The sequence below is a fragment of the Lissotriton vulgaris genome, chromosome 12 (assembly GCF_964263255.1).
Source record: "Lissotriton vulgaris chromosome 12, aLisVul1.2, whole genome shotgun sequence".
Taxonomy (NCBI): Eukaryota; Metazoa; Chordata; class Amphibia; order Caudata; family Salamandridae; genus Lissotriton; species Lissotriton vulgaris.
In genome coordinates this window covers 412,982,367-412,995,633 of record NC_141700.1, presented here as the reverse complement: position 1 = coordinate 412,995,633, position 13,267 = coordinate 412,982,367, and the positions used below count along the sequence as shown (strand labels likewise).

Sequence of the window (13,267 nt, the reverse complement as noted above, 5' to 3'; positions counted from 1 at the left end):
TTTGTGAGGTTTTATAGTGAATTACTCAGATCTTCATAAAGTATTTGCACTTGAGAGCGATGTAAAATTGTAGTCAGTGTAAATAATATCTGTGAGCTCAATACAAGTGCATTTTTATAAATTACTTTGAAAGTTAATTCTTGTTGAAATATTTTTTAGAACTAGCCAGATTCAGTATCTCCTAGAGGAGCAGAGGAAAACTGTTCCCAAGACAAAATGTCGATGTGGGTTAAGTCAATGCACAAAGAACGGAGATAATGGCTGCTTCCTAAAAAAAAAAGCGTTTGTGAGGTTAAACCAGTTGTGACTTAGAAGGCATAAAGGGGTAATAAGTTCCTAGGACAATACATGTGATATTTTCAGGGTAGTTCTTTTCATCAGTATCAAGAATTACTCTTCCCAAAGCCGTTGTTCTGCTCATTTCTCCAATGAGTGATTGTGTAAGGGAGGTCAGTCCACATGTGATTGTCAAGGAATGCATATGCGAGGTCAACATAGATGCAGTTCATGCACCTCGAGTTACGGTCGTGAAAACGTATTGTTTTGTATTCTTTTTTTCTTGAACCCTGAGCATGCTAATCTGGAAGAGATTAGATCAAATCATACTTACTAATTATTTGTCTGAATAAGAGGAAAATGCCAGGTTTAGTTTTTACTTGTGGTTACTTTACATTTTAACATGGAGGTGTTTGCGAAACACGTGACGCCACTACCTTACTTTTTAAGGATATTGCAAGTTACAGGATGTTCCATGACCATATAGAGGAACTCCAAGGTGACATGCAATATCCTTATAAAGTACTACAGAGGGTACATTATTCCGTATAATGCATAATCATACCTTAAGCCTTCCAACAAACTACTTAAAACCATGATGTGTTGCCCTTTCTAATGAAAAAAAGATAACTGTAAACATGAAGACTGAATCTGTAGAGCAAAATTGAACTCTCAGATATTTGTTGCCAAAAGAAATTAGATTCAGTTTTAATACAAGTCAGATTCTAAAAATCGCAGTAGCTCGCAATTTGTAGAAACATGCAGAGAGATTGCTGAAAATATGCAGTCTGCCTGCTCCTGCATCCACTGCTATAAATTTGGGTTTCTTTTTCGACTGTGAGATGTCTTTTCATCCCCAGGTCCTGGCAGTTACTGGCTCATGTTTTTCTTCTATTTTGAAAGCACTAAAACACATTTGGAGGTGCGTAAATCAGTGGTACATGTCTTATTTACTTCCAGACTTGATTATGCCAATAGCCTGTATTTAGGTCTCCCCAAGGTTCTGTTAAATTAGTTACAGGTGACTCAAAATGCAGTTTAAGGATCTGGTGTTTGCTCGAAGACCCTTCTTGGTATCGCTACAACTTACCTCCAGGATAGGCTTTCTCCTTATTCTCCTAGCAGACTTTTGAGATCATGTAAGACTTTAATATTTAAAATTGCAAAGTTCGAACGGCAAAGAAGGGGAGGAAGGTCATTTTCTTCCTAGCGACTAAAACTTGAAATAAGCTCTTTCTTTCCAATCATTCCATCAAGTCGGAGAATCATTTTAGAAAGCTCTTGAATTCCTGACTATTCACCGCAGTGTAACTTTGTACTCTTGAAGTGCTGTGAGTTATCTGGCAAGTGCCTGGGGATGTCCTCTGGGGCCACTGTATGCGCTTTAAAAATCAGATCATTAATTCATTCAGAGATTCTTTCCTTTATTTACCTACAGTGTGGGGAAAATATAAACCTGTTGCAATGACTATCTCTGTTCAGCTTATCTCTGTTCATCTAGAACACAGCCATAGAAGGAAAAGACAGATTTCGCTTTCTTTTCTTAAACTGCATCTTCAGTTATGCTCCTGTCCTGCCTTTCCCTTTGACTGCTGGCTTTGGCAGCATGCATTTCGACTTTAGAACTTAACTGTAATGCATTATTACAAATTAGACTACCTCATTTCTTTATTACATTGTGACTCAAGAGATCACAATTCTTCTGTAATAAAGAAATTAGAGACGGGGTTTTATTCAGTGATTGCAGGCTCCCATGTATTATAAGATTGTAATTGGATGTTGTAACAAGATGATAATTTCCTTTAGGTTTTTATTTATCTGAACATGGTGCTCAGAGCACCTGTATGGAGAATGGTGGTCACAACAAGGAATGTTATATATCGACCACCCAATCAAAGTGCAACAGATTTGTGAATCTAAAACCGAATTCTCAAATCAGCATGGAATGATGGGAGAAAAAGGTCCCTAGTCCAATCGAGGATGGGAATGCCTGATGCATGTGTATGATAGTGTCCCCCCTGCCCTGAGTGCCCAACTTCAAGTTTCCATTTTCTTTAGCCACAGCCCCATGCTAATGTAGCATGTGTGTGAAGTCCCAGATTTCCCCATCGAAGTGAGTACAATCCTGTCATGGACTGGGAGGGGTGCACCGAGCGCGCCTTCCATAGCGGCAGTGAATTACTGTGCCAGTCATTGGTTCTAGTGTGTAGAGCAGTGGTGGCAGTATAGCAAGTTTTAGTAGTCCTGTATTCTGACCAGACCTCCTTACATGGGTTTCGGACGTTGTGGTCTGCTCGCTCACTTGAGTACAGTTCTGCTGTGAATGTGTTTAGTCTGCTTGTAACACATGTGGTGCATGCCAGAGTAAAGCGAGGAACCCCTGGCCGGTTCATGTGCACACGGTAAGGGTGAGGTTTCAGTAAGGTGTTTTTGTTACAGACTGTGGTTGATTAGTCTTACTGCATGCTACCATTTGGTAGATGTTGGGGTTGAAGAGAGGGCCTGCATCCTCTGTTGTTCAGAGTGTGAAGGGTCCATTAGAGAGGCCCAACCTTTGTCTCTCTTCCCGATCGCTCGCAATGTGGCTGTTGATGGGGAGGTACAAAAGATTCACACCTCTTTATTTATTTATTTATTTATTTTCTAAACTTATAGAGCGCAAACAAATACCACGAATGGTGTCTCGGCGCTGAGCAGACAGAGAGGCACCTCCTGTGCATTATTGAATGAATAGCCAGGTCTTCACTTGCTTTCTGAAAATCATCAGTGAAGAGCTGCTTTTTATATGGTGGGGCAAGGTATTCCAGAGCTTCGAGGCGGCCACCAAGAAGCGTCTGTCTCCCCATGTAACTGTTCTCACCCGTTGAATGCAAAGGGATGCGGATGAGGCAGATCTTAACGCTCTCTTAGGGACTTACACCTGCAGTGATTCCCTAAAAAAGTCAGGTCCTTGGCTATTCAGTGCTTTGTATATAATACATAAAGCCTTGAATTTGGTTCTCTTTTTTACTGGGAGCCAGTGTAGTTGGTAAACGATGGAGGAGATGGGTGCGAACTTGGGAGTTTTGGTCAAAATTCGTGCAGCGGCATTCTGCACCATTTGTAGCTTTTTAAAGACCTGCTCCTGAGCATTCAGCAGAAGCCCATTACAGTAGTCCACCTTGGATAACACCAAGGAGGACATAAGGGTTTTCCCTGCCGACAGGGGAAGGTAAGGTAGCAACTTTTTCACTTTTCGTAGCGTGAAAAAGGAAGAGGAGACTACTGCATTGGCATGATTGGTGAAACTTAGTTTGTTGTCAAACAACACTCCTAGGTTTCTGACCTTTGAAACTGGGGTGGGTGGATTACCCATTTCAGGTGGCCACCAGATCGGGGACCAAGATGGTTTTAGGTCTCCAAACACCATTACCTCGGTCTTATCGGTGTTTAGTTTTAGACAATTACTGTCCATCCAGTGACTGATGGCTCTCATGCCCGTCTGAAAGTTGGCTGCCACTTCGATCCCATTTTTATGCACTGCTAACACCAACTGAGTGTCGTCGGCGTACGAAGTCACTCCCATTCCATGGGTTTTAATGACCCTCGCCAAGTCCGACACATAGATGTTAAAAAGTGTCGGACTTAGCGAGGATCCCTGGGGGACTCCGCAAGGCAGCACAAATGTGGGTGAATAGAAGTTCCCCATCTTTACCGACTGTTCTCTGTTAGACAGGAAAGAAGCCAGGAGCTCCGCAGCTTTGCCCTGTATGCCCATAGCTGTGACACGGTCGATCAGGATGTTATGATCGACCGTGTCAAAGGCCGCTGAGAGATCCAGCAAGATCAGAACAGCCGTGCCACCCTGGTCCATGATCTGTCTGATCTCTTCAGAAGCCTTGATGAGCGCCGTCTCCGTTCCATGTCCTCTCCTAAACCCAAACTGAGTGTTATCTAACAGGTTGTTATGATCAATGTAGCTAGCCAGCTGTTTGTTTATAACTTTTTCAAGTATTTTAGATGGAAAAGGAAGGGCTGCTATAGGGCGATAACTTTTTAATTCCAAGGTGTTAAGGGTGGGTTTCTTTAGAAGTGGCTTTATTATAGCAGTTTTCCATCTTTGAGGATAATTTCCTGATTCACAGACGGTACTGCAGATGTTCTCCAGGATTGGAGCTACCACATCAGATGTTAATTTAATGATGGTCGGTGGGCAGGGATCCAGAGGGGAACCCGGCATTGTTGTTTTAATGAGATCTTTTATTTCTGACAGTGATGGAGGGAGAAATTCATTCAGAGAGGAGGATGTGAGTTGTGAGTTCTTAAGGCTATCTGATGGTTCCTCTGTCGTGATGTTATTGAATTTGTCAAAGATTTCTGTGACCTTGGTCCTGAAAAAGTCAGCCATTTGATTACAGAAATCTTGGGTAGTCTCAGTAGTATTGGCTGCTGGTATAGTTGTTAGTGTTGCCACTACCTGATATAGTTGCTTACTGGAGTTCTGGGCTTTTTGTATCTGTTCACAAAAATATTTGCTTTTTTCCAATCTTAACATCTTCCTGTAGCCTGATAGCGCTTGTTTGTATCTTTCTTTATCGTTGTTGTCATACTTAACTCGCCAGCACCTTTCTAGATTGCGGCATTTCTGTCTTTCCAATCTTAACAGTTCAGAGAACCAAGGGGCTGATGGTGTTGCACAATTTGGGCGCACTCTCTTTAGAGGCGCTACTTGATTAAAGGTGTCTGTGAGCCATTGGTTGTAGTTATTTGCTGCTAGTTGAGAGTCTGACACTTTGGATGGTTTATTATTATCTAGTTTCTCAGATAATGTATTCGTATCTATGTTTTTCCAGTCCCTGCAAGACCTATGTTGCTTTTTTGTCGAGTGTTGATTTTTGTGTTTTTTAACACGGGCATAGAAGACCACCACTGCATGATCTGACCATACAATAGGAGTAACAGTAGGGGGGTTAATGGCCGGACTATTCGTGAATAAGCCGTCAAGAACATGACCTGCTTTGTGCGTAGGTGAGGTAACTAGCTGATTTAGGCCAACGGCCTTGAAATCCTCAATAAGGCTCAGTGTATCTTTATCTGTTGTGTTTTCTAAATGAAAGTTAAAATCTCGAAGTATTGTAAAGTCGGAGGCTTCTGGCACTGTTTCTAATAAAGTACTAATAGATTGGAGAAAAGGCGCTCGGGCCGCTGGGGGACGATAGAGCAGAACTCCATTGAACATTTGGATGGGGGATAAAGTGATAGAAAAAGATAGTGTTTCTGCAGGAATGTTCTCTGAAGTTCCAGTTTTTACTGCTAGGTCTAGCCGTAAAATTATGGCAAGGCCGCCCCCTTTTTTCCCTGCCGGTCTATCTTGTCTGACGATATAGTAGCCCTCAGGGACGGCTGTCACAAGATCGGGGTCGGAAGCCAAGTCGGCCCATGTCTCTGTTATAAACAGAATATCTAGTTTGTGTGCTGATATTAATTCAGCCACATCTTCTCTATGTTTACACATAGATCTAGCGTTCACCAGTGCGCATTTAATGCGTGTAGCCTCATTACAAGATGCCCCTGGGATTAGTGGTATCTGAGTAAGGGAGCGAGTGAATTTAATATTGCAGTTTGGGCAAGCTGTATGAGTCACGTTAGAACACTCTTCTAAGTTGAAGTGTGGGCATTCGTGCCGGAACATGGTGTTTTTAATATCTAACAGATCGGAGGAAGAGTATTTCAGTAACTTACTAGGATGGCGTGGTAGCCGGCCAGGGAATTGGGCGCTGGGCGCGGGTCCAGCGTGGACTGGCGCAGACTGGCACCCCTTTGGCGCGGCTTCGGCGCGGAGACGGCGCTCCCGCTGCGCTCGTCCACTGCGCTTTCGTGAAGCCATTTTTAAGGTCTAAGCCCCGCCCCCAGCTATGACGCTAATTCTGGTCGGGGAGCCGGCCCTGAGGCACAATGAAGCTCTACCCTGCCCTCCACACAAACGGCACGGAGCCGCGGTGGAACGGGGCTAGGGGTGCAGAGAAGCCACAACAATGCTAGTTGGCTAAAATTGATTTTAAAACACAATTATTAAGTCAATTGTATTGTTTATAAAAACGAAGCTAATTTGCATATACAAAGTCCGATATCCAGCATATTTTAACTGGGCTTTCATCAGCATGCAGAGGAGGATCCCCTCGCAATCTGCATGGACTCACCAACACAACACACAAGGAGCTGCCATCACCTTGCTAGCTACCTTATGCTTCTGGTGCCTCAGTTGTGGGTGCTCCAACCTGGGGAAAACTCTGCTGTAGGGAGCATCACTCTGCTTTACGTTTATAAGAATGAGACCTTTTGACCCACATGTTGTTTCAGTTACAAGTTCTCTATGACCAAGCAGGGAGCCTCCTTAGAGAACCAAGAGGGCGACTGGGCAATCAGAGCAGCTTTCCCAAGGTGAGGAGACATCACCCAGTGTCTGATCTGGATGAGCTGTTTCCCTGTCCTGGCGCACCTGGAATTCCCCTGCCTGGTAGAAAAAGGAAGGAGTGAGCCAAACCTACGTGAGGAGGTGACTTCCAATGTAGACAGGAGTATCTGACCTTGGTGCTGTGTGTCTGTCTAACAGACACCTCAACATAATATCACTGGTGTGCTCCTCGCTCAAAACTTGTCACCCTTGCTGAAACAGAGGATCTGTGGCACTATCAAAGTGTTCCTGAGAGGATTTCCCGATTGCTCGAGCGGGCTATGCCGCTGTAAGTAAAGCTGCTGCCTCAAGGCACTTGACCGCTGTGTGCTGAAGTGGCTGTGCTGCCTGAGGTGCTGACTGGATGTGGGCCCGATTGCACCATGCCTATTCGAAAATGCATTTATTAATACACTTGTTCCATTTTATTAAACGGCCACATTTTAATATGTGTGTATAGAGATTTTGTGATCATGGTGAATTTGATTGGTTAACCTTTTGTTGATCTACTAACTATTACCAGCTAGTCTTAGGTTCCGGAGTAGTGCGCTACTTGCTGCAAAGTCCTTCAATGCCTTGTCAGGGGTAGTAAGCGATCTATAAATATAATTTTCAATTACAATGGCTGCGGACACAAAGTGGAAGACAGAAATACAGTTACCTGGATATTAATTTGCAAAGCTATTTTTGAAAAGAATAAAAAATATTTTTGTATAAAATCAAATGATATATTGTTAATCTAACTATTGATTATATGTATTTAATGTATCAGCGGGGTATCTTGTGTAGATGCTGAATTGCGCAGAGTGTAGCTACTCAATTCTCAAACAATGGTAGGGATTATTCAACTCTCCAGTTATATTTACTTGGTAAAGAGACATCTTTAAACTCAGATCATGTGTGTACATTTTTCGGATATTGAGGAGAACTCTTCAATCCCTGCTCATAGATAATCATGCTTCCAAGTTTGCTGAGTTATTTATTCTTGAAACTCTGCTGCTGTAGTGTTCTCTATTTGAGTCTCCTTGGATATCTCTTGGCCATACTCCAACGAGCAAACAAACTTTATTCAGGACGGTGTGGAACCTTCAAGGTATACTGTTGAGGGAGCTACACTGGCTGGTTCTGCTACAGAGGGTGCAGTTTCAATTCTATAAACATGAAAAACTCATTTATCCAACCTTCTGCTGTGTATATTCTAGTCCCTTCAACCGTCTCTGCTCCATGAAGCATTGTAGATATTATTTGTTTACAAATAAATTGAATAAAAACAAAATGAGACCACATCCCTTTAAGGGCCATGTACCAGAAGTTTAGAAGGAAAAACCAAGCTTTGACAAAGCCAATAGACCTTGCGTATGAGAACTATTGACTTTGGCAAGGATTTGTAGCCATGCTGTACAGCAGTTCAACTGTTGTGCAGCATGGCTAAAACGATTTTTAAAAAATAGCGCTATTAGGTGGCCAACACCAATGTGTTGAAAATAAATAAATAAAAAGAATTAGCGCTGGCCTTTTAGTAGTTCTTTAAATATTTGTTTAGCTGTGTGCTCCCCACCCACTCTCCTGTCCTCTTTCCCACTTCCTTCCTTCTCTCCTGCCCTCCCTACCTCCATGTTACCTCATCCCCAATCACCTTTCGTGTGTGTCGAAAAAAACAAACAGCATAGTGGATTGGTGGAAGAGGTGACACTGGAGTGAGTGAGGGCGGGAGAGAAGGACTAGGAAGTGGGTTGGTGCGACTAGGCAATACAGAGGGATTGGGATAGGACAGAAGGATGTGAGTGGGGGAGAGAACAGATGAGAGATGAGATGAGATGGAGAGTGGGTGGGCGTGAAGAGCAGGGTAAGCAGATGGACAATGAAGGGTGGGTGGCAGGAGTTGTCGCAAGCACACTAACAATCGAAGGTGGGCAGTAGGGACTGGGGCAAATACACAAAAGACAGAAGAAAGTCGGTAGACGCTGGGGCAAGCACATGAACAATGGAGGATGGGCAGGAGGGGCTGAACAAACCACATGGAGAACTGAGGGTGGACGAGAGTGACTGGGGAAGCAAACGAGCAAACACACAGACAACAACAGATAGTGAGTGGGAGGGGGAGTGGTAGCACATGGACAATGGATCTTGGGGAAGCACACAGACAATGGAGGGTGAGTGGAAGGGGCTGGGGCTGCAGACGTACAATGGAGGTTGGGTGAAGAAGAACACAGTGGGTGTGAAGCACTCAAGGGCGACAGCTGGAAAACACACTTAGTCTTGTACAGTGCTTGAGCAAAAAGGAAAAAGTAGTGACTGAGAAAGCGAGCGGAGGAAGAACACAGTATTTCATCCATGCTCCAGAAGAAGGACAATCAAAGCCTTACGATAGATGACAAACAAGAAGCAAGCAAATAAGAGTGACAATAAGGTCAACCAATGGTAAGCAGTGGGCAACCTCTAAGCCTCCTGCAACATAAGAAAGGGTTGTATAGGAGACAGCGCATCCGCGGTCTTAGACAAGATCTAAAAATGGGGAAATGGCAGTAATAGGTGTCGCTGAATAGAGCACATCGCTTTATACATCCTAAATTTACCTTCATCCGATGCTGAAAAAATGCCATTTGTGTTGTCGATGTGAAATAAAGACAGCAGTACAAGTCTACGGAGATAATTTATTGCAAATTTGTAGTCGGAAAAGAATGTCCATATGAAAGTGTTCTAGTGCACGTAGGTGCAGTGTGCTCTATGAAATGTTTAGTATTCCATCATGATCTGTACTGTGATATGAATCTAGGCAAAAAAATATGCACGAAATTTAATGTGCACAAAACTGTTGCGGAAAAATACTGTAGAACATTGCCTGTTGATAAATAGGCAATGCCCGAAGTCCTTCAAGTTGTACATTTTGCTCGCATACCTTTACAATACACCGATCTGTCAATTAAGGCTTCTAAATATTTTCTTGTTTACAGATCAAAATGAAAAGCTCAGCCAGGAAAACAGGGATTTGCAGTTAAAATATCTGGAAAATAAGCACCAAGTAGACGACTTTAAAGACCGCATAAAGTTTTTCTCCAAGGTAAACTTTTTCATCCTTGCCTGCGAAATGGACGGAAGAAACCAGCCTTTCATCTTTTATGCATATGCCAAGTGCTCACCTTAAAAGCAAAAGAATGCAAAAATATGCATGAGTTTATAAATTTATGATATCATGAGCAGTGTCGTGTTTAAGGGGAATTCAGCATGGGTTGAATGTATTGTTTGATTACTAATTCATGTCTCTTAACCCCCGTGTTATTGGCTGTTTCCTCCTCAGGAGAGCGATCTTGATGTGGCAGAACTGAGTGAAGCCCTGATGCTCATTAAGGTAACGTGATTGTATTTCAGGAGTTTCTGGGCTACATTTCACCCCCAGGATCATCCTGGCTTGGCATGAACATTGGAACTGGCACTTCAGACCCTGCTTGTTGTGTGCATCTGTTGAAGTAGCTAATGTAGTTTGCCCAGACATGTACACACGATGGCTTGTCATTTTCAGTAAAGCAAACGGGATACAGAGAGGGATGGCAGCGTGGCATGTGTTTAGGTTATCTGCATATTTCATTGTTACATCAAAAATGGATTAAGTCTGTCCTTGCAAACGCGCCACAGGCTTTCTTCCATGTATCTATTCTGCATTTGTGAATGCTCCGCTTCACCTATTCCTGACATGAACTTTTGTTTTCCTTGCTCTGGAGCATATTCGAGATGAAACATATTCATTTTGAGATTTTGTACAATGTTTAAAGCCATGCAGAAGAGAGTATTCTTGGACCTATAGCATTACTTTGGTTTAATGACTAACAATGTCCAGAAACCCCCAGGATCTCGGAATTTAAACACACCACAAATTCAGTGGGGATCTTAAAAATGAAGTTATTTATATTTTCCTATTTTCAGGAGTGTTCAGCTTTTCAGTTAGTTCCTCAGGTTTCAACCACGGTGAAGTATTTCTGTCTGGCATATCACTGACGCATTTCCCTATTCCCAGGGATGTCCTTCAGTATGAGTCAGTCAGTCAGTCAGAAATACTTTTATTTGATCTCGTTAAAAATCATAAAAGAGTGGAAGAAGTTCAATGATACAAACATGTTAAAAAAACAACCCAAAATGCATAATTAGATAAATTGTTGAGGGTTAAAAAGGAGCTAAAATAAAAAAAATAAAAACGCAATGCTGTCATGACCTGGATAATCATCCATAGATAATACATTAGATAAAACTTTCATGTTAAAGGGAAATTTTGAACAGAGAGAGGCGGTACTGTACACCGGGGACCCAGAAATTATGTTGATGCAGGAGAAGAACAAGGGTCCAAGCGGTCTTAACTGAACCACTCCAGTTCATTCTTGTTTGTTGTCTAATTCTTTGGCTGCCATTTTCCAAAGCATAATGGCTTTGCAAGAAAGTTCAATGGAGTGGCCTCTAAGACATTGTATGACTGCCGCTCTGCATGTCCGTAGCTGATTTTTTATCAGCAACTTGCGGAGGACCCTTTTCCGAATTTCTAGAAGTGTGGGGCAGATGCATAGGAGATGTAAGAGGCTCTCTTCTCCTTGTCCACACAGCCGGCATTCTTTTGTTAACCATACTTGTTTCCATTTTGGGGTTAGGTCCTTCGTGGGGAATGACCCCAACCGTAACATGGTCAGATAATGCTTTTTATGTTGTGAGAAGTGATCTAACACACAAACTAATAAGATAAGAACTAATCACTGCCCAAGCGTGTTTTTTCTTTGAGAATGCAGTTTTGTCCATTAGCTATGAAATTTGTTTGGTTGCGCTGTTTACTGCCTTTTTGAAGCCAGAGAAAGAGGTGTTTATGTGCCATGCCCCTTCGAGGTGTAAGTCCTTGAGTGAACCTTTTAGGACCGTTGCGATGGAATTATTTAGCCTCGCTTGCTTTTCGATTTCTTCCCAGCAGGAGTGGGCTAATGTGTTATCTTCTGCTTGCCTCATCCGCCAATAGTATTTGATGACCGCCCCTTGTCTGGGTGGTTTCTGTTTTTTTAGCCCATATTCCAGTCGAATCTGGGCTTGAGAAATGTGCTGGGGAATTGAGAAGAACCTCTTGAAAAAGCTTGATTGGGCTTGGTTAAGGGCGGCTGCATCTATTGTATGCATTATTTCTGACCCGTATAATATGGTTGGTATGAATTTGGCTGCGATTACCTTCAACACATGCCCTGTTGAGCTGCCTTTTAATTTCCTGTGTAAAATTTTGAAGGCGTAGAGAAGTTGTTTTGCTTTCGTTCTCACTTGATTCAGCTGGTGTTTGAAGTTACGGTTTTGATCAAGTTGAAACCCTAGATATTTGTAAGATTCCACCTGGGTTATTGGTTTGTCACCCAGGTTCCAGATGAATTTGCCTTTTGACCCTTTTTTATGATGTTTTGATAAGCACAGCACCTTAGTTTTCTTGAGATTAATTGTTAATTGGGATGCAATGGTGTAGGCTCCTAGTTGGGTCATTGATCGTTGAAGGCCTATCGGTGTTTGTGATAGAAGGACGATATCATCTGCGTATTGAAGGCTGGTGATTGGTGATTTGCCCAGTTTTGGGGGGTCGGTTTGGACTTGTTGAAGGTATTTCTCGAGGTCGGCGGTGTAGATGTTAAAGAGGCAAGGGGCCTGCACGCACCCCTGTTTCAGCCCATTTTTAGTTTGGATCTTACTTGTTATGCTGCACCCGTCTCCTTTTTTTATTTGGACCCATGTATCCGAGTAAAGGTTGATAATTGCCTCCAAAAGTTTTGTTGGTGCCCCCAAGCTTTGCATTTTGGCCCATAGCTTTGCCCTCTGTACTTTATCGAATGCTGCTTTGAGGTCAATAAAGCAGGCATAGAGAGAGCGGGATTTGGCCATGGCTTGATTGGCTAGGAGTGTGACCGCAGAGATGTTGGTGAGGGTGCCTATTCCAGGCCGGAATCCTGTTTGTGTGTTTGGCATCAAGTTTGTGTGGCTCACCCAGTCTTCTAAATCTGTCAGCAGGTTTGAGGCGTAAATCTTGGCTTCAACATCGATGAGTGCGATCAATCTGTAGTTGGCAGGATCTGAACGTGGACCAGATTTATATATAGGATTAAGGATGCTTCCTCTCCAGGAGTCTGGAATCGTACCTGACGATAGTGCATGTGTGAATAATGGAGTGAGGATCTCGGACCAGAATCAGGGATCGTGCCGGAATAATGCGTTAGGCAATCCGTTACGTCCTGGAGCTCCTTCAGGCCTTAGATTTTTTATGGTTTTAAGGACCCGATCTTGGGAAATCTGCAGAAGTGGTTCTGGCAGTTCAATTGTAGGTGTATCATAAGCTATTACTGCAATGGGGATTTCCTGATTTGTGGCTCCTGAAGGTATGATGTCATTATATGTTTGCTCGATGTGTGCTTTCCAAGTGTCCTCCATTACGTCAGAGTTGAAGTGCCTGTTCTTGCCGTTCGATAGCTGGTTGATTATATCCCAGAAGAGCTTAGAGTCTTTTTGGTTGCTGGCATGGAGGAGTTTTGCCCAGAGTTCTTCTCTGAAGGCTTTCTT

The 13,267-nt window shown here is 42.9% G+C and overlaps 1 protein-coding gene across 4 annotated transcripts in view; it reads left to right on the top strand.

Annotated features, from left to right (window-relative positions):
- Nucleotides 1–13,267, top strand: part of RPGRIP1L (RPGRIP1 like) — a 1,159,147-nt gene that overhangs the window by 569,542 nt on the left and 576,338 nt on the right. For all 4 annotated transcript variants that reach the window (XM_086945185.1, XM_086945184.1, XM_086945187.1 and 1 more), the window contains exons 11-12: nt 9,664–9,770; nt 10,008–10,058. In XM_086945185.1, the coding sequence (XP_086801311.1) occupies nt 9,664–9,770; nt 10,008–10,058 (158 nt within the window). The remainder of the gene's footprint in view (nt 1–9,663; nt 9,771–10,007; nt 10,059–13,267) is intronic.